Source organism: Canis aureus, chromosome 19 (assembly GCF_053574225.1).
Source record: "Canis aureus isolate CA01 chromosome 19, VMU_Caureus_v.1.0, whole genome shotgun sequence".
NCBI lineage: Eukaryota > Metazoa > Chordata > Mammalia > Carnivora > Canidae > Canis > Canis aureus.
This window is the reverse complement of record NC_135629.1, coordinates 36415144-36442276: the sequence shown is the minus strand read 5'-3', so window position 1 is coordinate 36442276 and position 27133 is coordinate 36415144. Positions and strand designations below refer to the sequence as shown.

The following is a 27133-nucleotide window of genomic DNA, read 5'->3' as shown; positions in this document are numbered from 1 at the left end:
GTGTGCATGTGGAGGCCCTAATTCAGAAGAAATGAAGACTCAGAGACAGTTAGGCCCAGGGGTAAGAAGAAGGAGATGGGACCTACACAACATTTTAACAATGGGTGATACATTTGTGGAGAAGTGACAAGACAGAGGAAAATGACTTTGGACTTCTATGGGTGGTAAATTGTGGGAAGGTAAATATATTGGGGAATGAATGGAAGTTTGGGTTATTTTAGTAAAGTTTGTTTTACAGACTCAATTTCATGTGGTCTCTTGGGTGATGTGAGTGTCTGTCATGATTAAGAGCCATTTTCCCATTGCTGGTTTGGGAGAAGAAAGAAGGGATACTTTCACAGAGGGAAATGTATACCTTACCTTTAGGCAGAAAGGGAGTGGGTAGAGAGCTTTTCCTACATCTTCTGTTTCCAAGTGCCTTCAGCTCGAAATAATCCTTATGCCAAAGGTATACACTTTGGGGTGGCATATTCTAATACCCATCAGGTAAAATAATCTCCACTTAGGGTAATGTGATTTGATCCTTGTTATAGTTAAATCTTGTTGCCTAACACTTATTCATTTACCAAGTCTCTTTTTAAGTACTGCCTCCTCGGGGACCTGTCTCTGCTCCGGCTTCATGGCCCACTTAACACAGTATGGTTATCTTTGGTTTACCTCCATGTCTTTACAATTTGTAGCATCCAAGACAGAGGAATACTCAAGTTTCCATGCCCAGTACTCTTCCCTGGATCAGAGGCTGATGCTTAGTAGATATTTTTGTAAGTAATTAAAAAGCAAAGAACTGCATTATTAGTTCTAATAGGCTTAAAACTTAAAAAGATGTGAATGTGATGAGTTTATGACTCAGTTGTAACACAATGGATAAACTGCAAGTTCACATTCATATATGATCCATGTGTGGTTAAATACACACACGCACACACACCTGATTTTATGTATGAATATTAACACTGGGCCCACTTACAGTGGGTGGTATCTCAAAGAGCCTGTTATCTCATTTATCTTTGCATGTGGCCTGCATACCCATAACTCCTATGAATGTTCATTGTGTGATTGAATGAGTTCATGAATATGTGGCTTAAACATGCTATCATTTGTTATATTAGGTTTTCAGATTTCCATATATGGAGATGCACAAGCCACAGTTACTTGAAAGAACTGTAGGTTTTATTCATTAATTTCAGTTAACAGAAAGATGAAAACAACCAAATCTTACCATTCCTCCATCAATTCTCAGTATCTCATATGTAGGAGACATTTAGTAAGCTTTGGGCTTGCAGAAAAATAATACCATTGCCTAGGTCCATGCAGTGCTGATTGAATAACACAAGATAAGGGTAATAATTGCATCCACACTTATTGGATACTTACTGCTGACCAGGCACATCAGAAAGGTCAACACATAACTCTGTGTCTAATTATTTCTAAATAATATAACATTAATCCTGTATTTAAATGTAAAATTAAATCTATCATTGGGTATAAATACCCAACAGTCTTACAAGATAGGTGCTACTGTTACCTCCATTTGCAGAAGGTGAAACAGAGGCATTGAAGCAACAATAACTTTCCCAAATATCCATTAGTGGTCTTTGTTTAAAAAAGCAAACAAACACTGTCCTTTCTACAGTAGAATGTGACTATTTTAAGATAAAACCAGTGAGTTATTTGAAAGTGAATACATTTGCCTTGAGCCTGAACATCGTGGGTAGCTCTCGACGTAGAGAGCGGTGCGATACTGGATTTCTATTACAATAACCACTCCTGACACTGTAAAGTTATCCTGTGTGTGGTCCTGAAGGAAGTTTGTGAGCACATCCACGGCCCAGGTTCTCCCAGCCTGGTGTGCACTGCTGTATTCAGCGAGTAGGCTGCAAAATCCACAGGGCAATGGCCAAAGTCAAACTGTTTTGCCAAGCATGCTTTCTCCCCTCTTAATTGAGAAACCTATGGTTATTTGGATGGAAATTTAATCTGTGCCTCTGATTCATTTACTCATTAGTCATTAAATTGCTATTTAGTTCTAGCTATATGAGCTGTTAGAGCTTTCTCTAAAGCTCCTCTAAACCAAAAGTGGATTATGGCCACATTCAGCGAGGCCAGTCTGAGTCACATGTAAAGTGAATGGAGCTGGGGCCCGAGAGTTCCGTTAGGCTGAGGGAGTGAAGGCACACAGATTATGGCAAGCATCAGCGCCTGTCCCTCTGTGCTTTGACATCCACCCACTTTGTTCTCCAAAAACAAAGTACAATATGGAGTTTTTGGAGAAAGAGTCCAACTTCTTTCATAGTGAGGAATGTCTGCTTTTTCCTTCCTAATAAAGTATTTGTGCCACTTACGGAGGTGGCAGGGGTGTCTCATCCCAGTTAAGAACATAGCCCTGGAGCCAATGGACCTGGCTTTGGACGCCCTGTGCCACTTAGATGTGTCATCTGGGATTGTTGGCTTAACCCTTCCTTCTGTGCTTCTAGTTTCATCATATACAAAAGGGATGCAAATAGATTGTGCCCTGCTGGAATATTGTAGGGATCCCTGAGGTAGCATCCTCCCTTAGAGACCTGCCTTCTCCCCTGAGGGACTGATTTACTGGCAGCCAAAGCAGGGTTACTACTAAAAATCAACAATGTAACATCCGCGTGTTATTTATCATCCAGGGGCCCAACCTAAGTGTTTGAAGGGGCCCAGCTGGTAAAGCAAGCTTGGAGGACTCTGGGCATAAAGAAAGTGTGTTTGGGGTGGCGGCACTATAGTGAGCTAGGGCATGCACGCACCACCTAACGGTATGCATTTCCAAGCTTTAAAAGTAGCCAATGGTCAAATGAAACTAAGGGGATAATCTGGTAGAGGCTAGAAATGCCTTTTGCCTGGCTCTGCCATTCACAATTTCGCTTTGCCCCCTTCATCTCCCACCCTCGAGAATCTACTTCTATCTTCTTCAGAGTATGGAAGCCCCTGACACCTTACTTCCTGTGCACAAGGACTCCAGGAGCTGCCCTGTGCGGCCTGCTGTCGTCCTGCGGCCACAGCCCATGAATTAGACAGGGCTTCTCTCTCGGCCGTGCTTGCGGGGGGGGGGGGGGGGGTCACTAGGCAGTGCCATAAAGGTGAAAGGGATTGTGGAATCTCCAGTTGCCAGGCCTGAAAACCCTCGCCTGAAGCAAGAGTCCTAGCTTCTGTGGTGTTACCCACTGTGTACCGGTAACTGGTCTCTGCCTCTGGACACTTGAAGATTTTACTGTCTAGTCTTTACCCTTTATTTAGTCTTCACTTAACTTTCTGTTATGGATAGTCTATGGAGTTCCTGAAAGAGGAGTTTACCCCTCCGAGCTCTCCTCACTCAACAGAGTGACTTCACAGGATAGATGCTCGGGAAACATGTCCAAATCACTTGATTCGGTTTGCCCTCCATCACGAGGAATTTGCTAATGTTCACATGCTCATTGCATTATTTGAGGCACGACACAAAGCTGTTCTCACCCATTTCTTGGTCTCACTCAGTGTTTCATAGGAATGTGAAGAACTGGCAGAGGGTCACAGGAACCACCCGAGACCATGGTGAGTGAGGACAGGCATTGTTCATATTCAGAGCAGGTGGGAAGACAGAAATGTGGTGATGAAGTAGCAAAGAAGAGAAATCCAAGTTCAATTCACATGTGATTAGACACTTTCCATTTTTAGCCTCATGGCTTAAATTTGCATAATTCTTTTAAAAAGAAAAATTAATTATTTATGACTGTAGCTTTTAACCAAACTGTGAATTTAAAGTAATCACTCTGGGTAATTTAAATAAAATCTTTTCTGTAAGCAGTTTATGCTCATTAGAATGAGAAAACTGTTGGTTTATTCAATTAAAAGGACATTATTGCTGGTTTGGATTTTCTTTCTTTTTTTTCCCACTTCAAAATAGAGGGCAGCCACATTGAGACAGATGGGACTTAATTAACTTGTCTCAAAAGTGACCAGATTTTGCTTTTTATTTTTTTTTTTAATTTTAAAGATGATAGATTCCAAAAACCTTTTCAAAAACCAAAGCACTATTTTCGAATACTGAAAAGAAGTTCTACCCTTTACTCTGATAGGCAGTGGGTACAGAAATGAGTTTGTTCCCTGGCAAACATACAGGACATCCTCTCGAGCCCAGCACAAGTCAAAGATGATTCTGACCAAACTCTCCCATACTGTGATCTTTAAAAATACAAAACCATTGCACCTGCGTGGTGCTATCATAGGTGACATCATTCACTGTAGTTAAGGAGGTTCTTCCAATGAAGCCTACCACGATTTCAGGATAGGGCTATCTTCCACTTACTGGTTAGTTCCCTGAAAATCTGTGGTCCATCGTGGACTCTGAGAAGCATGCCACCTGGGTCATCTGCCCAGAGAATGGTGGGTATGGATCACTGCACTCAAGGGTGTGCAGGCAACCAATGCCAGAGGCCAGAGGTCCCTCCTACATGTTGGAGTGAAATGCCTGGAAGCCACAGATCTGGTTCCATCCAAGAAGCAAGATCCAAAGCTGATACAAGCAGTGTCAACAGCCTTGGCATTAGGGGATAACTGGGGAGTGTACTGGGTGGATCAATAGAGACCAGGCATGCTTCCATCACAAACTTGCTTTGTCAAAGCCACTCAAGTCTTCTGGACCTCTAAACTAAGGTGGTTGAATTGAACAGCTGTCTTTTCTTTTCTTCTCAATTAGCAAAACTTATTTATTTATTTATTTGTAAAAGATTTATTTATTTTTTAAAAGATTTATTTATTTATTTATTTATTTATTTATTTATTTATTTATTTATTTATGAGAGAGAGAGGGAGAGAGAGAGGCAAAGACACAGGAGGAGGGAGGAGCAGGCTCCACACCGGGAGCCCGACGCGGGACTTGATCCCGGGACTCCAGGATCTCACCCTGGGCCAAAGGCAGGTACTAAACCACTGAGCCACCCAGGAATCCCCAAATACTTTTATTTAAATGAAATAACCTTTTCAGCCATAACCTGAAAAATAAAGAGCAGCTCTGACTAAATTAGGGTCAACAGCCCTGTTGATCTATGTCTCTGGTTCCACGGAATTTTGGGGCTCCACAGACCGGTAAAATGCTGTCTTAGTGAATCAAGTCTCTTTAGCTGTGACAGAAATCCAGCTCAGCCAGACTTACATGATTAAGAAGAATCTCTTCAATCATAAAACTGAAGTGCTAGGGCAGCCCGGGTGGCTCCGTGGTTTAGCGCTGCCTTCAGCCCAGGGCATGATTCTGGAGTCCCGGGATCGAGTCCCATGTCAGGCTCCCTGCATGGAGCCTGCTTCTCTCTTTGCCTGTGTCTCTGCCTCTCTCTCTCTCTCTTTCTCTCTCTCTCTCTCTAATAAATAAAATCTTAAAAAAAAAAAACTGAAGTGCTGTGGATGTGTAATCTCTTCAGGCAAGACTGCTGTTAGAAATCTGCCTCTCACCATCTCTGCACTGTTTTCCTCTGCGTGGCTTTATTCGCAGGTGAGACATCCCCTTGTGTTGTCAAGACGGTCACCAACAGCTCCAGGTTTACATCTTACTAGGGAAGCCCCATGTCCTCAGAAGAAAGAAATCTCATTCTTTGTTGTTCTAGTTAAGGCTCTGGTGCTCTCAGGCTTCAAGCACATGAGGGCAGAGTCCTCTCCCCCGCAACCCACCACAAGACCAGACAATAGGGGATGGATTTTGTCTCCTAGGCAGGTCCAAGTGCCATTACCGAAAGAGAGGACAGCTTTTGTTCAGCCAGAAAGCCGCTATTCTATCCAGTGCCCTTCTAGATCTAACAGTCTCTGAATCTAAGCAAATTGTGCTACTTACTTCTCCATCTATGGAGATTTTTGTTCAAGTCTGGTGATGGTGGACTTTTATCTCTGTGGGGAATAAACTGATGTTTGTACAAAGGGGAAGAGGACTAGTGGCGATGGAGAGGAACAGAGGAGAAGGCAACAGAATATAAAAAATGCCAACCATCTTAACTGTTTGGAGTGCAGTCATTTTTCTGGGAAGGAAATGAGTCAATTATATTTGTCCTGTTATCATAAATATTTGCTGGTTAACCCCCGATATCTCCTGTGCTGCACTGCAGTGGGAGCCAAGGCTGTAACAGGTTTTATTCCTTTACTTCCTGTACTCTTTGCAGCTGTTTGGCAAGAGTTCCTTAAGCTCGTGTTTCAACCATCTCTTGTATAAATGCCCAGAATTCATGGCTGATTGAGCTACTTGAGCTTTGCACATGTAGACATTGGGAACATATCTTTGGGAAAGGTTTCATAGTGAGACAGATTTGGCTGTGTGACCCATACATACCAAACCCTGACCTCAAATGTCTTCCTGAGAGAAGTGGAGTTACTGGGGACAGAGCATCATTTTGTGAAGATGGCACCAAAGCCTCTGCTAGCCCTGTGCTAGAGCCCTGGTAAATAGCATAATACCACATTCAAGACTCCTTTTTTCTAGATCAGGGCATGCAGTGTCTTTGAGAGAAACTTGGGTTGATACCCCAACTTTGTCACTCACTACCCACACTAGCTTGTTCTGATCACTCTCGTGAGACACAGGGTCCTCTTTTGTAATACAGGGGTTATGATATTTACTTCCTGTTACTACTGTTGCTTACTGAACACCCTCAAACATAATGGTGTGAAACAGATACTTTCATATGTTCACACATGCTGTGAGCAGGAATCTGGACAGGAAAATCAAGGCTGTCTTACTCTACTCCACAACATCTGGGGTTCTCACTGTGAAGACTCAACGATAAGGGAAGCTCAGTGGCTAGGACTATTACCCAGAAATATCTTTATTCACATGTCAGGTGGCAAATATTGGCTGTAAGCTAGGACCCCAGGTGAGCTGTCTGCAGGATACCTATACTGACCACACCAACATTGTCTTTCCATGTGGTTGCCTCGCATAGGCTGGTTTGAGCTACCTTACAACGTGGTGGCTGGGTTTCCAGAGCAACGGAGAAGTGCATGATATGTTTATAATCTATCCTTGGAAGTCACATGGTACCATTTACCCCATACTCTCTATTGAGGCAGTCACAAAAGGGTGGGCACATAGACTTCATAGGAGTGTCAGTCAGCATTACCCTGTAAGTAACTGGGGTATGGGAGATGTAGTTATGGCCCACTTTGGAAAATGCAATCTTGCATATGTGGCAGATTATATTGATTGATATCTATTATAAGAATATCATCATAACTTTGCCTTCCCATAATAAACACTGTTGGTCAAGATCTTTTCTTCTTTTTGTATATTGCTGGATCTTTGTTTCTGTGTTCACAAAGGATATCAGTCTGTAGTTTGGTGGTGGTGGTTGTTTCATATTTTTGTAATTTGCCAAGTTTTGATAACAGCCACCTAAAAAAATGGTTTAAGAAATATTTCGTTCTTGGGACCCCTGGGTGGTTCAGCAGTTGAGAGTCTGCCTTTGGCTCAGGGAGTGATCCCAGAGTCCTGGGATCGAGTCCCACATTGGGCTTCCTGCATGGAGCCTGCTTCTCCCTCTGCCTCTCTCTCTGTGTATCTCATGAATAAATAAATAAAATCTTTTAAAAAAGTGTTTCCTTCCTTATCTTATTAAAAAGTTTGTGTAAGATTGCTTGATTTTTCTGTGAATATTGTTAGCATTCACTAGTGAAATTTGCACCCAGATCTTTCTATGTGGGGAAGTTTTTAATTCCAAATTCATTTTCTTTTACAGATCTAGGGCTTCTTAGGTTTTCTATTTCTTATATTAATTGTGCTCACTTGTATTTTTTTAAAGGAATTTGTCTACTTCATATAAGTTATTGAATTTATTAGCAAAAGGATGTTCATAATATTCTCTTATGTATTTAGGATCTATGGTGATATCCCCCATTTCATTCCTGATACTGACAATTGGTTATTAGTCTGGATATACATTTTTAAACTTAAGGGATATTTTCAAAGAACCAACTTTTGGTTTTACCAGTTCTATTCTTTTGTTTGTTCATTTTCTGTCACATTGTTTTTTGCTCAATTTTTTTAGTCTTTTAATTTTCCTCTGATTATATTGTATTTAATTTGATCTTTTTCTAGTTTCTTAAGGTAGAGCTTTGACTATTGATAGTACACATTTCTCCTTTTCTATTATAAGCATTTGAAACTATATGTTTCTAAGAACGAGTTTAGCCACATCTCACAACTTTTGATAGTTGCATTTTCACTTTTATTGAGTTCAAAATATTTTCTAATACTGCTTGTGATAAGCAGATTTTGTGATGCATTGGTTGTTTAGAAAAGTGCTATTTTCCAAATACTTCCAGATTTTCCTAGATATATTAGTTACAGATTTCTAATTTGATTCTCTTGTGTTCAGAGAATATATCCTATTATTTCAATAATTTTATTTCCTGACACTTGTTTTATAGCCCAGCATATAGACTTTCTTGGTGAATATTTCATATTTGTACTTGAAAAGAATGTATATTCTGCAGATATTGTGCGTATTGTTCTAGAAATATCAGTGGGGTGACATTGTGTGATAATGCTGTTCATGTCTTCTATATCTTTACTGACTTTCTGCCTAGGTGTTTTATCAATTGCTGAGAGGCTTGTTGAAATCACCAATGAAAATTCTGAATTTATCTGTTTCAGTTTTTGATTCTGCCAATTTTTGCATCCTGTATTTTGAAGCTCTATTATTAGGAGCAGACATTATTCTTCTTGAGGAATGGACCATTTTTATTATTATAAACTATTTTTATTTATCTCTTATAATATTCTTTGTCTTGAAGTCTATTTTGTTTGATATTAATATAGCCACCCAACTTTCTGTGATTATTGTTTTATATTGTTTTATTTATATTGGTATAAATTTGGTATATATTTCCATTTCTTTGACCTTTAACCCACATTTCTTTTTACGTAAAAGGTATTTTTGTAGGCAAAATGTAATTGGATCTCTTTTTCTTTCTATCCAATCTGACAGTTTCTACTTTTTAAATAGTATATTTAATCCACTTACATTTTTTGAAGATTTGTTTGAGAGAGAGCATGTGGGGTGGAGGGGGAACAGACGGAGGAAAAGGGAGAGAGAGAACCTCAGGCTGACTTCCTGCTGAGCACAGCGCCCAGCTCAAGGCTTGATCTCATGACCCTGAGATCATGATCTGAGCTGAAATTGAGTAAGGTGCTTAACCGACTGAGCTACCCAGGCACCATTTTTCCATTTACATTTAAAGTGATTGTCTCTATTGTTTGGTTTTAGAACACCATATTGTTTAGAAATAGCTGTCTAATCTGTTCTCTTATTTTTCTTTTTTATTTAACTTTACCATATTGCCATAAACAAGTATATGTATTATATATGTTTGTGTGGGTACACACACCCACTGAACTGCATAGGTCCACTTATATGCAGATTTTTTCCAATAAATACTGTATAGTGCTATAAATGTATTTTCCCTTCCTTATGATTTTCTTAATAACATTTTCTTTTCTCTAGCTTTCTTTATTATAAGAATACAGAATATAATGCACATAGTGTACAAAATACATGTTAATCAACTGTTTCTGTTATTTTTAAGGTTTCTAGTCAACAGTAGCCAATTTGTATTTAAGTTTCTGGGTAGTCAAAAGTTACATGTGAATTTCTGACTGCATGGGAGGTTGGTGCCCCAACCACTTTATCTCCACTATTGGCCTATTGGCTAAGCTATACCTCTTAGTTGTGCCCTTTGGCTGATTGTTCTAATGTAACAATTTGCATCTTCAACTTTTCAGTCTCCCTTTCTCATAATGGAAGTAACTTAAAACAGTTTACTCCATGCTCTCTTTCCATCCTACGTGCTACTATTATCATACTTTTTACTCCTACATATATTATAAACCCCACATAATACATTGTTTTTATTTTGCTTAAAATAGTTAATTAAAAAGTGAGGAAAAAATCTCAATGTTTACCCACATAGTTTCCATTTCTGGTCCTATTTATTCTTTTGTATAGAATCAAACTTGCATCTGGAATCATTTTCCTTCAGCCTGAAAATTTTTTTAAAAAAATCTTTTCTAAAGTGCAACTCCACTGACAGTGAATTCCCTCAGATTTTTTTTTTTTGTCTGAAGTGTTTTGTTTCACCTTCTTTGGAGGGATATTTTCACTGGATATAGAATTTTAGATGTACATTTTTTTTCAGTACTTTAAACCAGTGGTTCTGTTATCATTTGGCTTGCATTGTTTCTGGTGAGGGTCAATGATAATTCTTACCTTTGCACTATACATGTGTATTTTATCTTATTGATTGCTTTAAGATTTTGTTATGATTGATTTTCAACAATGCTGTACCTTGGTATTGGTTTTTTAGTATGTATTTATCTTGCTTGAGGTTTATTAAGATTCTTGGATTGGCATATTTATAAATTTCATCAAATTTGAGATGTGTAGCCAATCTGTTTTCATTCCTTTTCAGTCCCTCATCCACTGCACATGATTTTGGAATTTCAATCACATATATATTCATCTGCTTGATATTTTCCTACTGGCTACTAAAATTCTCTTTGAATTTCTCTCTCTCTTTCAATTTCAGTTACTTCCATTGCTATATCTTTAGGTTCACTGATCTTTCCTTCTGAAATGTCTAAAGTGCAATACCATCCATCCCTGGCCTTTTCAATTCTAGAGGTTTTATATGGTTTTTATTTTTACTTGGTTTTGGCATTTGTTTTTAGTTTTCAGTCTTGCCTTCATAATGTTCAACTTTTCCTTTAAATCCTTGATTACATATTTAACAACTGATTTGAAGTCATGGTTTCTACTTGCATCATTTCTGGCTATATTTCTATTGATTGATTGTTTTCCTTCTTAAGAGTCACATTTTTCTGTTTCTGTATATAGCAGTTTTTTTATTAGCTGTTGGATATAATGACATCATGATTGTGGGCATTGTGGTAAGTGTCTGGGTTTGTTGTCTTCCTTTAAAGAGTGTTGAGTTCTATTCTGGCAGCCAGGGAATTTACTTATGTATGAGCTTGGCCCTTTAAATGCTTGGTTTTAAGCATTGGTTAAGCAGGTGTGTCTTTCAGTCTATGGCAAGTTTAGTTGTAATCCAAGGAACAACCTTTCTGGAGTTCCTACCAAATGTTCCAGATCTTTAATAGAAAATTCTATTCTAACTGGTTGGAACTTGTAAATTCCCAGCCATAGTTGAAGCCTAATAGATTTCTTTTTTTTTTTTTTTTGGCTTTCAGCTTTATTGAAGTTCCCCTCCCACCCCATCACTGCCTCTGTAATTGTGCTTTACCCACCAGTCCTGTGGAGTCCCACCCTACACATAGTCATTTTAATGTTAAACCAAAACTCAAGAAGACCCTGTAAGTTTCTGAAACTCTTTCTTTGTATAACTTTCTCTCTTCAGTGTTCTATCTTTAAAATTTCAGCCACCTCAGCCTCTATAAACTCTGATTAATTCCTCCTCAATTCAGCACAACAACTAAGCTTTACATGGGCTCAACCTCCCTACTCTAAGATCTTGTAACTGCTTCCAGGCAGAGTATTGGAGTGATCATGAGTCTCACTTTGCTTTTTTGCCCTTCTAGGAAGTGAAGTCTGTGTTGATTGTTGACCAAAATCAAAGGAATTTTTTTGTGTGTATCCTGTCCACTTATTTACCTGTTTGTGTCAAAAGGGCTAATCCAATACTAGTTATGCTATCGTGACCACAGTAGAAATTTAGAAATAAAAGTTGATTAATTGGTTAGTTTGTTTTATCATCAAGATTACTTAATTACATTGTTTCATTTATTTATTCCTATTCAAGATGAACAAACATGGAGTTTAGATTACTGTTACCAGAGAATAATGATCATCTTTTTTTAAAAAAACTTTTTAAGACAGTGACAATTTACTGGATATGACTTGAGATAATTTTTATTGAAACGTAATACTACACTAAGTCAGTTTAATTGCAAGATGGCCTTATTTATGCCTCTTTCTTTATTCCTTGATCATGTTACCTAACTTAAGAATTCAATATGAAAAGCTCAGGTTTTGGCATTTGGATTCTGTCAGAAGTATATGTTTTAATGTGAACTTCAGAACTTTATTAGCCTCTTTGAGATTTGGGACCAAGTGTCAATGGTAAGACCTGACTTTCTTAACTAAGAGAAAAAAATCCTGTAATAGAAACAAAAAAGGCACTAGGAAATAAAGATATTTGATAAGAGTTACTCTGTTTTATGATTTAATTATAAACTAATCAAGACCATGAGAAAAACTTCACTGTAAATACACATGGACTTCAAAATTATAGGAACATGTGTTTGGCAAAGCGTGCTTAAGGATTGCCAAACACCAGATTTGGGGGATGGAGAGCAAAATGTATTTTGAGGGGTCAGCAGTTCTAGCATATTAATAGGTCTCCTTTCTACATGACCAAAACAAGCCCAAAGTAGTCTTCTGGTAGTCCATGTGTCAGCAGGTTTGACTGAAGGACAAAGCTCTCTTCTGTTCTACTAGTAGACCACTTAATTTTTAGTTGTATATTGTGTTCCTCTCATTATCCATTAACAGATTATTCGAAATTTTTAGAAAAAAAAAACTAATTGGATCATGTGACTTGTTTATCCTACGGGGTCAAAAACAAGGTTTGGAGTCAATCTTAGTTTCCCCATCTTTGGGATATAAATGACTAGATCTGGTCCCTAGAGTTATGTGGGAATTTCTCATGAGGATGCATTCAGAGGCCTTAACTCTTGGCCTGGCTTAAAGTAAGCACTCAGCATGTGCACGTTTTCATTGTTAGTAAATGACATCCAGTCTTGACTTGCAAAGTGCTCAGGTGCATAGAAGAACTTGTTCAACACATGGCTTTGGCAGTTCTTTCTCTTTCCAGGTGAATATAAAATATATTCATTGATGGGCCAAGGTGAAACCATTATGTAAGGGAAGGAAATGTTAATAGATTTTTTCATAGAAGAAAACTTGTAAACTGCAATCACAGACAAGAATCACAGAGTGTGTATGGGGTTTCCTGAAGGATCTCCTAATTTGAACATCCACAGAGGATTATCTGTCCCCCACAGCTCACACCTTTACCCTCAAAAGTTACTTACTGTGTTCACTTCTGGAAGATACAAACTTGATAGATAAACTTGGCAGATAGACAAGATAGTCTCTTGCTTTTTCTTAATAGGTTATAATGTTTTCCATAGGCAGCAGGAAATGGAAGGACCTTTAAGTTATAGTGTAGAGATAGAGATCATCTGCTGTGAAATGTATAACTTACCAGGTTGCCCACTAAAGAGTATAGCACTGACACTGTGGCCCATCCTTTTTGAGTATGCAGAATACATGTGTACTTTTTTTTTGGCCCCTTTGATATTTTCTGTCTATATAGATGTTTTCCCACTGCAGACATGGAGGGTGACTGGAGATTCATTCACTTTATAATTAACAAAGGATGTGCATTGAAGGTAGGGTCTTTCTGGTCATCTTTCTTACAGGCCCAATATTTCTAGTTAAGTTGCTACACAGATTTCTTTGTGGTTCAACAGTTTGGCAGATCCCTGCAAACTCTCCTCTTGGAAGACATCTGTTGAGTGAAGTAATGGTTTCATTGCAAACTCTTGAGTTTTCATTAATTTTCCTCTGTGGGTTTCAATGTCTCCTTTTGTGGAGAGAGTGGGAACCCATTCATCTCTTTTGGAGGGTTTCAAGTTCTTTGGCTCATCATCTCCCCTGGTAAGACCTTCCTTGGAGGACCATTCTCGCCACTGCTGACCCTTCTGGGTCTCTGTGTCTGTGACCTGCCAAATGGGCTCTCTGCTTCCAGACATCAAGGCCTGTGTCTCTCCCAGGTGGCTGCAGATCCAGGTGATGGAAAGCTGAAAGAAAGTATCAGTACCTTCCTCTGTTGCACCCCTGTTGGTACTTCTCCTCCTACATCCCTTTCCTCCCCCCACCTTCTCAGTACAATGTCTCCTTATATGGCCCTGAGTTGGCTCCAAGTCCATAGTCTCAGAGGAATTATATGACATGCATAAATTATGAAACATTTTTGCAAATTAAGTTTTAATTAAAACCAGCAGCTTAGAGTATCCAACTGGAAGCAGTCACAATGTTGAAAAGTGACACTGGTAGGATGGGAGTTCAGGAGAAGGTCTGAGTGGGTTTGCATCCTGTTCAGATATTTCCAAAATGAATCCTGCAAAAAAGAGCTTCCTTCCCTATCAGATCCTCCTTAATCTACACTGATCCCTGGACTGCCATGTGAACCAATGTGGTTTTCAAATAGGAAATACAAATGCATCATGGTGGTGGTTTTATCTGGACTTTGCCAAATTCCCTTTCGATTCTACCAATCCATGTTCTCACAGGAAACTGATAGAACCTTGGGCTCCCCCACATTGCCAGAACTCAAGATAATTTTTCAGCAAGATGACCACACAAAATAAAGCTGAAGAATGACAATTTTAATTGGAAACTTATTTTTCCAATACAATGCAGAGTTCGAGCCTGATGAGAAATGACTTCTTATTGTGAGAATTTTTAGAACATTATAACAAGCAAAATGTCTGGGGCTTTCCCCCAGCTGATAGTCCTTAGCTATATGTAATGTGAGAATTGTTCTGGCCTGCCCATTAATAATCCACATTTTCCAGCATCCCCCAAAATGTCTGCCATCAAGTGAATAATTTATGCATGCTTGTTTTTCATCTAGGCAGGGCTCTACTGCTGCAACAAAAATACCAGGTCTTTTTTATCCAAAATTAAGTTTGAAAAATCTGACCTTTAGTTATCAATTTTCTACTAAATAACCTAGAGGTGCTAGTCTGCAGTAAGCAGGACAGTGTTCTCTGGAGACCCACAACAGAGCTAACCCTTTGGCCAGTCAGGGATTTTAAAATTGAATATCCTCTGCTTTAACTCATTTGGACTGTGGAAATATTTAATCCATGTAATCTAACCTTTGAAAATTACTGGAAGATTTTTTAAGATGACAATACATAGTGCTGAGTTAAGGGTGGTGAAGTGAACATTGAAAAGTGAACATGGAATCCTGCTCAGAGTGTAAATTAGGACAGCATTCTAGAAAGCAAATGGACTGAAATATGCAATGCCCTTCAACTAATAACTCACTTCTTGAAAAGTTGAGAGTATGTGCAACAGTTTTACTACAAAGATGTTTATTACAAACATGTGCACACTACAAGGATGTTTATTGCAGTCATTTACTTTAGTGACAAGGAGAATACAGCCTAGATCATAAGTGATTTATCATATATTCGAATAATGGAATACTGTGCAGTCATTTAACATAATATTAACTGAGAACAACAATCGATGTTAGGGGAAAAAAATGGATGTTCTTGTCATAAGTGGCCTTAAATGTCTCCTTTTGCCTCTCTTTGATATCTGATTTTCTACAAGGAATATGCATTGCTTATATGATTTTTGTTTTAAAGAAACACTTTAAAAAGCAAGTATGTTGCAAAGAAAGGTCCTTCTATCCATATTTTTCTTGCTTTTAAACATACTGTTGGAAGAAAAAGTTAAAGTTCTATCTGTACCCCAAACTAGATGTTGAGAAATCATTAATAAACTGTATGTGGTCAGATAAGATAACACTAAAACTGATAAAGCAAGAAAATTTGGAGTACAGAGATAACCATTCTGCCTGTGAGTCTTTCTAACAAAGCTTGAAAGACTTCTCGGATATGAAAAAAAAATTCCAATGAGGACTTGAATAATTGAATATGATGAAAACAAAGAGACACATGCCCATTGTAAAAGTCACATACTGCCTAAGACAACTTATCCAGGCTATCCAGACACCTGATTCCAGGTCTGTGGGCCTATTTATGGACCACGAGGTACTTGGTTATTGGTATAATCTCTCATACATTGTAAGGTTAGGGACAACTCTGAAAACTCCAGAGGTTACAAGGTCAAGGGGTAAAAACAACAACTATTATGGGCCAAGGGCTGTTGTAGGTTCTCAGCAGGTATTTATCTCACATAATCCTCGCATTAATCCCTTGCTATAGTGTTACTATTAGTCTTGCAGATGAGAAATCTGAGCTCAGAGATTATTTTTTTATTGTCCACGTCCTCACAGTAAGTGGTAGACGTAGGATTTGAAACCTGGTCTACCAGACTCTAAGGCTCTCCCCTCTTCATCCCTTCCTTCCTGCTTCTTTTACTTCTCTCCTTTTCCCTCTCCCCACAACCCTCCCTCCTTCCCTCCTTCCTCCTTTTCCTTTCTCCTTCCTTCCTTCCTTCCTTCCTTCCTTCCTTCCTTCCTTCCTTCCTTCCTTCTTTCCTTCCTTCCTTCAACTCCAGCAAATATGTCCTGAATGATTAACAAGGGCCAGATATAGAACAGGTGTAGACCCTAATGATAAAACAATGAATACAATAGATGTGGGTCCTGGATGACTCTTAAATTCTTATGTGGAGAAGTAATTAAAAAATAAACAAGAAGATTACAGAAGGTGATGTATGCTAAGAGAGGAATAAACTAAATGATGCTATAGAAAGACACTCGGAAAAAAAAAAAGAAAGAAAGACACTCGGTTGAAATAGGGACTTCAGTTAGAGTAGATGCCACCGCCACCAGAGCTGAAATCTGACAGATGGGTAAGAATTGGTAAGGCCAGGCTTGTAGGCAGTGTTAGGGAATTGACTTGGGCAGGGGACAGAGCATTAGCCAATCAGATAAAATAGCCATACAAAGCCTTTGAGGCAAGTGAGCACTGGCAAAGTACCAGGTTTATATGTTTCGATTATTCTGGACACAGTATAGAGACAGGACTAGGGGGAAGAGTCAAAGTGAGGAGACGAAGAGCAACCATGGTGGCTTGGCATGTGGTGGCGGAAGTAGATGGATGTGGGACAGAAACTACACTGCCAAATCTTAGCTCATCAGAGACCTTCTATGCTTGATGTGCGGGTTTTAGAGTTTGAGCCAATTAGCAGAACTTCCTCTGATATATAAGAGGAATAGGGATCTTTATCCAAATTGCTTAATGGAGAAGAATGGAAGATTATAAATGCAAACATGCACAAGAAAAATAAATGAACACAAGGAAACTTTGCAGCAAGCAGGGATTTATCGCTCATTCATAAGGCTTGAGGCAAAGGGCCAGTTTTACAAAATGGAATAAACATATGTAGGCCAGGCTTTTTTTTGTTTTACACAGTTGGCAGGAAAATACTTTGTTTCCCATTTGGTCTTTATATATTTCATAGTGAAATGTGTTGTTTTGATCAATAGATCTTTAATTGGAGTTTTATTTTTGAAAAGGAGTCCATTCAACTCTGGAACTTCATTGAGCGAGAGTGATGGATGGACATCCCCTCCATTGCCCCATGACTCTGTGCAGAAATCTGAGATAGAAATGAAATGAATGACAAAAGTTAAAACAAAAGGGCTCCCTTCCCTTGCTGGAGGCACTATCTCACTTTGAAGAACCTTTATTTAGCTTTAGGGACTCAGAGCACTCTCTGATCTCCTACCTCCCCGCTGGCTCTTCACTGCTCTTTTGACTGGCTCCTTTAGACTCACAGACCTCTACCTGGTGAGATATTCCTGTTCTGTCCCTGGCACAGACTCTCTTCTTTCTCCATGCACTCTCTGAGTGACCTTATTGGCATACTGACATTGACCACATTGCCCACCCTACACCTCTGCCTGCAAATCTAAGAGGCACCCTAAAACTGTCAATTGCAGACAAAACTCAACTCAATTGCTTTCCTCAAATATTCTCCTCCTTTTGCCTTCCTCTTTTCAGTAAATGGCTCTTCCATTTTTGCATTTGCGTGGATCAAAACCCTTGGAGGCACTCGTGATGTCTCCTTCTTACATATTACCATTTCAGTCTCCACTGTCTCTACTCTGAAATAGATCTTAGGTCATACCACTGCCTGCCACCTCCACCACAAGCACCCTGATTCAGTTCTCCATTATTTCTTATTTGGAATATTCACTGCCCTTCCTATTGGTCACCTTTCTCAATTTCTGTCTTTGCTGCTTTCTGGCCATGTGACCTTGTAGTTCCATCATCTGCAAAACTGGGGCAATAATAGAATTTACCTAATAAGGTTCCTGTGAGTTTTGATTAAGTTGATAGAAGTGAAGCAGTTAGAATGGTAGATAGCTGGCCATAGCTGTTATGTTTGCCTGTCATTACTGCTGTCTTCACCAGCCTAATGTGTGGTTTCCATCCTCAAGATAACCTCATAGCTCAGAATGACTGCTACAGAACCAGCCATCACATCTACCTTACTGGCAACAGGATGGAGTGGAGGGAGTCCTTTTAAGGACACTCTCTGGAAAAGCCACATCCATGGATATCTCATTGACCATGACTGAATCATTTAGGCACACGAAGCTCTAAGAGGGTCAGTTAGCTGACCCTGGCTAAAAGTTTGGTTTCTATTACCAAAATAGGAAAAGCAGTTAATGCAAGAGGGAGTAACCATACCATGAATGGGACGCATGTGGTATTATGAGGGCATGTGAGAGGGCACATGATGCAAGAGGTCAGACAAGGCTTCTTTGAGGCAATGACAACTGACCAGAGAAGTAGGCATTTGCTAGGCGCGCAAGGAGGGGCACAAGGGAGACTTCCAGTATGAGGAAAGGACAAGCGTAAATGTCTGTGACAGGAGAGGATATAGTAAATATTTATGCTACGTGGTTACATCATGCACCACACGCTGAGAAAAGTGGTAAGCTGGATTTTCCGTCTCCATCCAAACTCTCCCAGAAGGGGTGGTGCCAGAACTTCTTGGTCCCCTTTCCAGTATGGCATATGCCCAGACAGAACAGCCTGAGAAGTCCCCAAGTCCGTCAGGAGCTTGGGTTGGTGCTCAAGCCCTTGGTCTGCATGAGGAGCAGCACCTTGAGCCTGATGGATAAAACAGAGGTGGGGCTTTAGAGAGACTTGACTTTGACCCTCAGGTCAAGCATTTCCCAGCTAAGTGACCTAGGCCAGGTACTTAGCTGTTCTAAATGTTATCTGTTTCCTCATCTGTCAACCAGGGAGTTCTAACCTGGAGGTCCACTGTGAGGAGGACCAACATTGTGCGAGGTGAACAAGTGCTCAAATACCTGGTCCATTGAGAGTGTCCCCTACAGAGTGGCTTGTGCTGTCATCTTCAGCTTCATCACCTTTCCTCTCCTTCATTCTCTTTTGAAAGACACTTTCTCACTTTTTCCGCATTTGAATGTCAGGTATCTCATGGATGCATTCAGGACCCAGCTTTTCTCTAGGAATATGGGAGCCTGGAGCATACCACTACCTACCTACCTTCCTCCCTTCCTTCCTTCCTTCCTTCCTTCCTTCCTTCCTTCCTTCCTTCCTTCCTTCCAAGTAACTGGAGGGTGTGCACAGTTGGATACAGAATCATACACCTTGGGTGTGTTTAGCCTGGAAGGAAACTGAAGCTACCAGTGTAGACCCTTATGTAGTAAGTGAAGAAACAGATCCAGAGACTTGGAGGCTGATTGACAATGCCTAACAAGGTGGCTTTTTCAAAAGAGATGTTGCCTCACCATAGGCCACATGATGAGAAGTTCCCAGGCTGCTTTCATGTGAATCCATGGGTTAGTGAGACAGTTGGTATATATATAGACACCCACACCAGGCATGTGGGAATCCAAGAGTTCATGTCCATAATTCTGGCAGAGAGATTTCTTTTTCTCTTGAAAGCTGTCAGCTTGGATTATCAACATGGTGTGTTTGTGGAGGTAATGTGGATTCAAGGTAGTTACCCCGATTCTCTTTCCCTAGCATCTGCCTTAAACATAACCTAGAAACAGGGTACCTTCTTTAACAAGGAGGACACAGGTTACAGGCACAGCTTAGAGAACTTCTTAAAGACTTGCATAGAGGGTAAATACCCTCATGCTTTCATGGTGCTTTTGACCAAGCAGGGGAGAGACATTAAGCAAATATCGGCATACAAATCGTAGATGTACTCAGAACTACAAAGAAAAAGTGCAGGAAGACCTTGAGAGATCATTGTGTCCAGGATATGGTTTGCCATTCCTTAGTTTTTAGCCCACAAAGGACATTGCTATTTGGCTCTTACATTCTTTCCAACAAAACTCAGACATAACTTCAGAATCCTCCTCAACATGGCCCTCCAGACAGCCATTACTAATCAGTCAGACTTGGCTCTCAAGACGAAATGTATTGGCCATCCCAGATTTGGCCCATTTCCCAGCCCTCCCTCCACCATCCCTTTTTACAGACAAGCATCTGGCCAAAGGCTGGAAGGCACGTGCCTCAAGACTCCAGCCAGAGGCCTCAAGTATCTGGCTGGTCAGATTCCCAGCTCAGGCATGCATATAGTTTGTGACTGTTGGGGGGATGATGTATCGTCAGGGGAGCTGACTCCCAAGTAGTAGCATCTGTGGCTGCTAATGATCTGATCTAAATTTGCTGGGTTCTATTCTGAAGCTCCTTCTCAGAGGTCCAACCTGTTGAGGGCACTGCAAGCTATAATTTCTCTTCCTTCAAGGCACCGATAGGAAAGTGGCTCTTTGTTCTCATGAGTTATTTCTTGAGGAAAATATATGTTTTGTGGAGAGTTTGAGGACAGTGTTAAACTAAGGACATCACCACAAAGTCCTAGTCTCTCATTTTCCTTTTCTTGTGCTTAAATGGATGAGTCAAAAAGAGGTGTTTCCTGCTCAACTGAGATGAAGCTTCCAGAAAGAAAGGAAGGGTAGCTCTCCTTTCAGAGGCCTGTCAAGTCCAGCAGTTTGTGCAGGGCTGAACCTTGGTATTTATTTTACAGTTCATCAAACATTTGTAATTCGCTGGGCCCCCCATGCATTTCATATGACAAGCTGTGATTCAACACAAATGCTTTCCTAAGGAAATGTGCATTTATCATTCCCTTAATGTTCATGTCTCTAAGGTTTCTTTTCTGTCATATGAAAAAATATTTAATATTCAAGAGACTTTACTTGAAGGGATCCCTCATTTTAGGTTCAATTTCTCACCTCTTAATACATATTTTCTGAACTCTTTAAGAAGCACTGGAGGAACTCATAAGCTTCCTTATTGAATACTGGTCACCATAACCATAAGTAGGATAAAAGAATCAGAAAAGTATGCTTGTACTATTCCTGTTTCCTTAAATTGAGAGACCTTTGGGGATAAAATTGCTTGAAAAATGAGTGTTGGAGAGGTTGGGCCTGCTTTTCATGGATATACTTCCAATTATTCTGTAGATGTCTCTGAGATCCAAGACATCTTGTTGGTTTGGGTCTATACCTTCTGTCCTTTGCTGGGCTCTATCCACAGGTACAGGGCTTTAGGAAGCCCTGGTCTTAGTGCAGATAAAGAGCGCATTCTTCCCAGGGTTAAATGAATGGGAAAGGCAAAAGGTTCAAATGAGACCCTAGGATTTCAGGTTTAGTGGTCTTGCATCTTCTGGCACTTCCAATGTTATAAGCTCTAGAGAGACAGAGAGAAAAGTCTGCTGTCTAATTTCCTAGCATTCATGGCCTTTATTATGTGAGTTGGTTGAATGCACATTCTAAAGTCAGGCAACCCAGCTCTACAATTTATTATCTATGGGACAGTATATAATTACTTATCCTCCAGGTTCCATTTTATTTTCCATCTGTAAAATGGGTAATAAGGGTATCTAGTACTGGGTTGCTTTGATTGGTGGGACATTGCAAATAAAAAGCTCAAAACAGTGCCTGGTGACAAGCTCACACACAATAAATGTTAGTCTCTATGATGGGAAGTAAGTCTTGAAATTGATGTAACTCCTAGATTTGGTATTTAATACATAGATAATGTAATTTCTATTTCAGAGTGGAAAAATGCTTTTCAAAACATCACATGCTCTAATGGCAGTCACAAATACAGTAGCATTAAACCACAGCCTAATAATCTCAATGTTGAAAAATAGACAAGTATGTCTCATAAATGTTCATCTTTTCCCATATACCTATAATTTCAGTTTCTTGCCTGTACCATTTGGAAAGCTATTATGTCTTATTTTATGGATTAACTCACTGTCTTTTCGTTGCTCTTAGAGTATCAGCTTTACTTCAAGTGCACAAATCCTTGTGCATGCTTCCTTAACCACCAATAAAGAGAACAGTTAATATGCTACAAAGCAAGAAAAATTGACTTTAAAAACAGAACATTTTTCTAATGGTCTTACCTTTGTATACAGAAAGGTTTCTCAGCCTTGGGCACAATCAACATGTGGGCTGAATAATTCTTTTTTGTGAGGGCTATTTCGTGCACTATAAGATGTTTAGCAGCATCCCTGGTCTCTACCCACAAGAAGCCAAGAGCTCTGGCTCCCTCCCCTTCCCTCCCCGGTTTTGACAATGCCAAATGTCTCTAGGCAGTCCTTCTCCACTAGGAAACCATTGGCATGCAAGAAGGAGGAATTGGGCCTTGGAAATGTGTGTTTGGGACTGCTGAACAGAAGAACCTCAAGTCTAGCACTGCAGGAAGTTGCCAAACTGCCTGCACAGGCATGGTGATTCCCAAAACATGTGCTCACAGATTATCTGTTGATCCTACAGATTCAGACAGCAGGTTGAATAATCAACACCATAGCTTAATTTGGGGAAATGACTCGGCTTTAGTTTTATTTCCCTCTTTTTCTCCCAGTTTTGGTTTTTCCATTTGCCAGTGGTGACCAAATGAAGTTTTACAATTAATCTTGACTTTTTAGGTAATGATTGCTTTTTTTCTTTTCTTTTTGTTTTGTTTTCCTGTTATTTTTCAGCTCCCTCAGGCACAAAAGGTAAACTCTTTTCCATCACATTGCAGTCATCCCCAAAACTTGCAAATTGTGCATGTCTCTCCATGATTTTGTGCATTCAGTACTGCTCATGACCAGTGAAATGGTTTTCCCTCTTAAAACTTCAAAAACTTGAGGTTGGGCAGGAGCATAAAGGCCAACAAATTCATCTGTCCACTGTCTCCCTGCCCAGTTTGTCCCATCAAAGAACCTTCTTATGGACAGTAGTTTGAAGGCAGCTCTGTACCCAACCATTTTACTAAGAATTCTCAAAGAGTAAGTTTAGCACAATCCTTCAAACATAGCATTCCAGGTCTTCCCTGAGGTACTTTCCTAGGGATGCAGCTAATGTGAATAATTTGTAAGGCCCAGTGACTAACTGTATAGATTCTGGGCTCTTAAGCCAAATCTCTGAAGACTCCCCATGGGTTTCATTAATTGCAAAATCAATAGCTCCTTTGCTTGTCTCATTGCCTGTACCACCTGGAGAGCATTAGAGCAAAGTTCTTGCCAATGTCAGACCCTTTCACTGGTCCTCATTGTCTGTCTGAGATGATCTGGTTTCACCATGTAGACTGTCCTCTGTCCAGTAAGATTCCATGTGATTGCCATGCTGGCTTTGCTGTGTTGTCCCCATGGCATGTCATTGTATCTTAAGGACAGTTATGGAAGAAAACATGACACATGATGCCTGCTGACTTTTTCTGGGATATTTCACAAACACAAGCAAGATTTCCAGAAGACACAGTGATTTCTGGGGGCCAGATGTGGGTTGGTTTTGTTTCAAGAGTTGAGGTAAGGCACCTCCCCGAAATGTAAGCAGTACTTCCCAAGCTTTCCAGTTTGGAGCAAAGATGATTTGATTCCTTCCTGTTGAGAGAGATAGCACAACTGCTCTACAAAAGACAGTCTGTTCAGACCATATGGACAACCAGAGGCCTAGAAATCATTACACAATTACTCAAATATATTTGAGATATTTAAACAAGGCGAGACATGCTAGTGTGTGACTTGGCTTGTGGTAATGTTTGATTACACTTGAGTGCCATCACAAAAAGACTGAACACTTCATTAAAAGTTAAAGTATTTGAGTAGAACAACAGCTTCCAGAGTAAATATATGATCAAAATTTCACATTATCTGGAAGGATTGGCATCTTTAACAGGTCATGCTTTCTTAATTGCCCGCATTTGAAATTTCTTTGTAAAGAGACTTAACAAATTTAGTGCCTAAAACTAGACCGGCCTCAACTTCCTGGCATTTCTTCATCAAATTTCCACTGATCCATATACAGAAGCATTCTGTTGTAGAAGATTCCTCATGAATTTTAGGTGCCATCAGCTGTGGAATTTTAAACCAAGATTCAAAACAAACCCACACAGAATATGGTAAGACCAAAGGTCGCTGGGACACATGGTTCTTCAATAGCACTTCACTCCCTGCCATCTTTCCTTCTGTCATTCACATCACATGCCCTGCAAATAGAAAGTTTGTAATTGAGGAGGATGCCCCAGTGCCTTTCCAAAAGATGCTGGACTGACTGCCCAAGGACTCACTGTGCAGCCCCATATCACAAGGAATAGCTCTTCCCTCCTATTTCTCACCATAGCTATAAATCGTCTTCTTATTGAAATAGAGAAAGGTATTTACCTTAAAAATTATTAAGAGCCCTGCATAAAATGGTTTCAGAACTTCTTGGAGTCATTTCTGGCCAATTCAGTTCTTTGGAGAAGGAGTTTAAATATAAACTTTGGGTATCTGGGTTAGAAGGTGAAGGCAGCTGAAGAGTCACACTGCAGGTGGAAGACACCCTCCCTCAGGGCAGCTAGTCTCAGCTGCTGATGTATGAGTACCTATGCCCTCATGCTCTCCCCTCTCCATCCCAAGCATTACTTCAATGACTCTTGCAGAAGACTCTGCTAGAAAGATAAGGTTTTTAAGAGTATCAGCTCCCCTCAAACACATTGTCTTGCTGCTTGACCAGCAAAGGACTATGGGGGAGGGGGGTTTTGCATCCTAGCCTCCATCCATTTATGACCATTAATTAACTTCTCTAAGCTTTAGGGTTCCTTTTGTTTAACAAGAACAATAGACTAGTTTTCCAGTTTTGTTATGAGAGTTCTTTCTCTTACTTATTTCTAGCACAGAACCTGATATAAACTAGACACTCACAAAACTTTAAGAGATTCTACTACCATTTGTTTGTCTTGGCTTCTGATCCTCTAGAGCAGCAGGTCAAGAGGGCAAATTAGAATATCCCATGTGATGTGATGGTCTGGGGCCTCCAAAGTGATTTGTGGTTCTGACTCAAGCCTAGTAAATTATCAGGAGATGACAAAAGAACTAGGAAGATATGTGATGCTCCTCTATTTCATTAAATACTCTGCATTACCTGACTTCACCTTTTACACGGAGTCAGAAGGAAATGCAGAGTGGGCTTGAAACCCTAACAAAACAAAGGTTTCCAGGAACAATTGTTTTGAGAGATTTCTTCCCAAAGCCTTTGACGTTACCCAGAAATTTCACCCAACCATGGACATGATTATAATGAGCCCCTTCCAAACCCAAGAGTTTCTTGTTCAGGGGGTAAAAAGGAGGCACCTCCAGCTGTTAACATCTTTGGCCTGCTTTTCACATGAGGTCATGGGTGCATACATTGGACCATATGGTGTCTGCATTTGTGCTGTGTTTTTGTTGGAATCCCTCTTTGTATCATCTGCAACTGTTTTCTCCATAAATATTTTAAATACTTATGTCTCTGTAAACATGCTTACTTTAATCTCTTAGCTGATCTATCACTAAAAATGTCCCATTTGGGTGTCCCTCATATGTATGGTAGTCATTAATGATTGTTGGCTAGAGGTTATGGTTTTCATAATTCTGATATTTTGAGGGTCTTTCAAAACTTATCTTCTAGCTTATGACTATTTTCTAGAAGAATGGTTGGCAAAAAGAGTTTCATTTTGTTTCTCCTGTGATTCTTAAGCACCTGTGAGATCATTTATAGAATCTATAAATTTCAACTCTTGATATTACATTGAGATAAGTACCAACTGGTGATATGCCCAATCTGTATTAAATATTTTCACCGAAGGCAGGGAAGTGTCCTAAAGTTTTGGTTAAAAACTATGTAGCAATACAGATCTAATGCCCTCTAGCCATCACAAATCTGTTCTTTACAGTGGAAATTGAACCACTTTCTCCAGTGGATTGATTGTCCTTGAATTGAACAATGAAGAAAGATCCATATGCAAGGAAGGTTGCCCTTTTTTCCCCTTATATAGTACTTCTTAGCTTCTACAAAAATATTGAGGAGATCCCATTTTATAATAATAACACAGCAGAATTACCCAGAAACATTTACAATTGTCGTTCATTGGAAGAATAGTTCATTTTTTTCAAACTGCTTATTCACTCAGGTGGATTTTGTCTATAAGAAAGAAATATCAGTTGTTCACTGCATGATTAATCACTGTAGAGTGGGGGCCTGGAATACTTAAAGGCAAAAATACTCTTGGGGGAATTCCAAATTTGGCTGTGTATGTGGGTTAACTCTTCACCCATCGGTACCCCCTTGCCTTTATTTTGCACTGCCTTGACACAACTTTGTCACTCTTTGTCAGAGAGTGTTTCGTGAAAGTTTCAAAAGTGCTCTTTCTTGCCCGGCACTAGATTAGTTAATATCAGTCTGAGAATTCTGAGCAGCATAAGCATTTTTCCCAAAACCAGAGTTAAAGAAAACCACATCTTTAATCCTGTTTGGGACAGCAATTGATGCATTCAGGACTGCACAGTATGGCAAAACGATCCCTGTTTAATAGCCTGACTACATGTTTTGTTTCCTGTTAGGAATAGCTAACTTGCCTTCTTGAACAAACACAGCAGGGCTCAAGATCTGTTGTTCTACGCCTGCTGTGATATTCTGTGCTGCTTAACTTGTATGAGGACTCAGGAGTGCATAAATTAGCTTCTTAAATGGAGGTCGATTTGGGGGTTTTCTTTCAGGATGGAACTGGTTTATTAATATCCCCCCCTGAGTGTCCATGGGATCCTGAATCCATTTGCATTTTCTTTGTGTCCTTGTTTATATTATATTTAGGAGGGATAAATGGAAGCATTCATTTCCCTAAAGTTTTTCTTCCCCTTTTACTTTTTTTCCCCTCTTCTTTCTTTCATTTGTCTCATGCTTTAGGTCCAAACTTGTGCAAGTAGAATCTGGCCTGTTCTTATCTCTGGGTAATCAGATTTCAGCGATCATGGGCATCATTTATCATTCTTCGCCTCATTTAACTTCTGTACTTTGAAATGTTGAATTAATCGTCATTGAAGATAGAAAATTGAAAGTTTGCAAAGCTGCTGTTTTC

At 39.7% G+C, this 27133-nt stretch overlaps 1 protein-coding gene across 6 annotated transcripts in view; it reads left to right on the top strand.

Moving 5' to 3' along the window:
* The window catches only part of CACNA2D3 (calcium voltage-gated channel auxiliary subunit alpha2delta 3), an 832272-nt gene that overhangs the window by 574904 nt on the left and 230235 nt on the right, over positions 1–27133 (top strand). For 5 of the 6 annotated variants that reach the window (XR_013357842.1, XR_013357841.1, XM_077858493.1 and 2 more), the window contains one exon: positions 22755–22772. The exons of the other annotated variant lie outside the window; for it this stretch is intronic. Coding sequence is in view for 3 of the 5 variants with exons in the window: in XM_077858493.1 (XP_077714619.1) it covers positions 22755–22772 (18 nt within the window). In the remaining 2 variants the exon portion in view is untranslated. The remainder of the gene's footprint in view (positions 1–22754; positions 22773–27133) is intronic. 6 annotated transcript variants of the gene reach the window in all.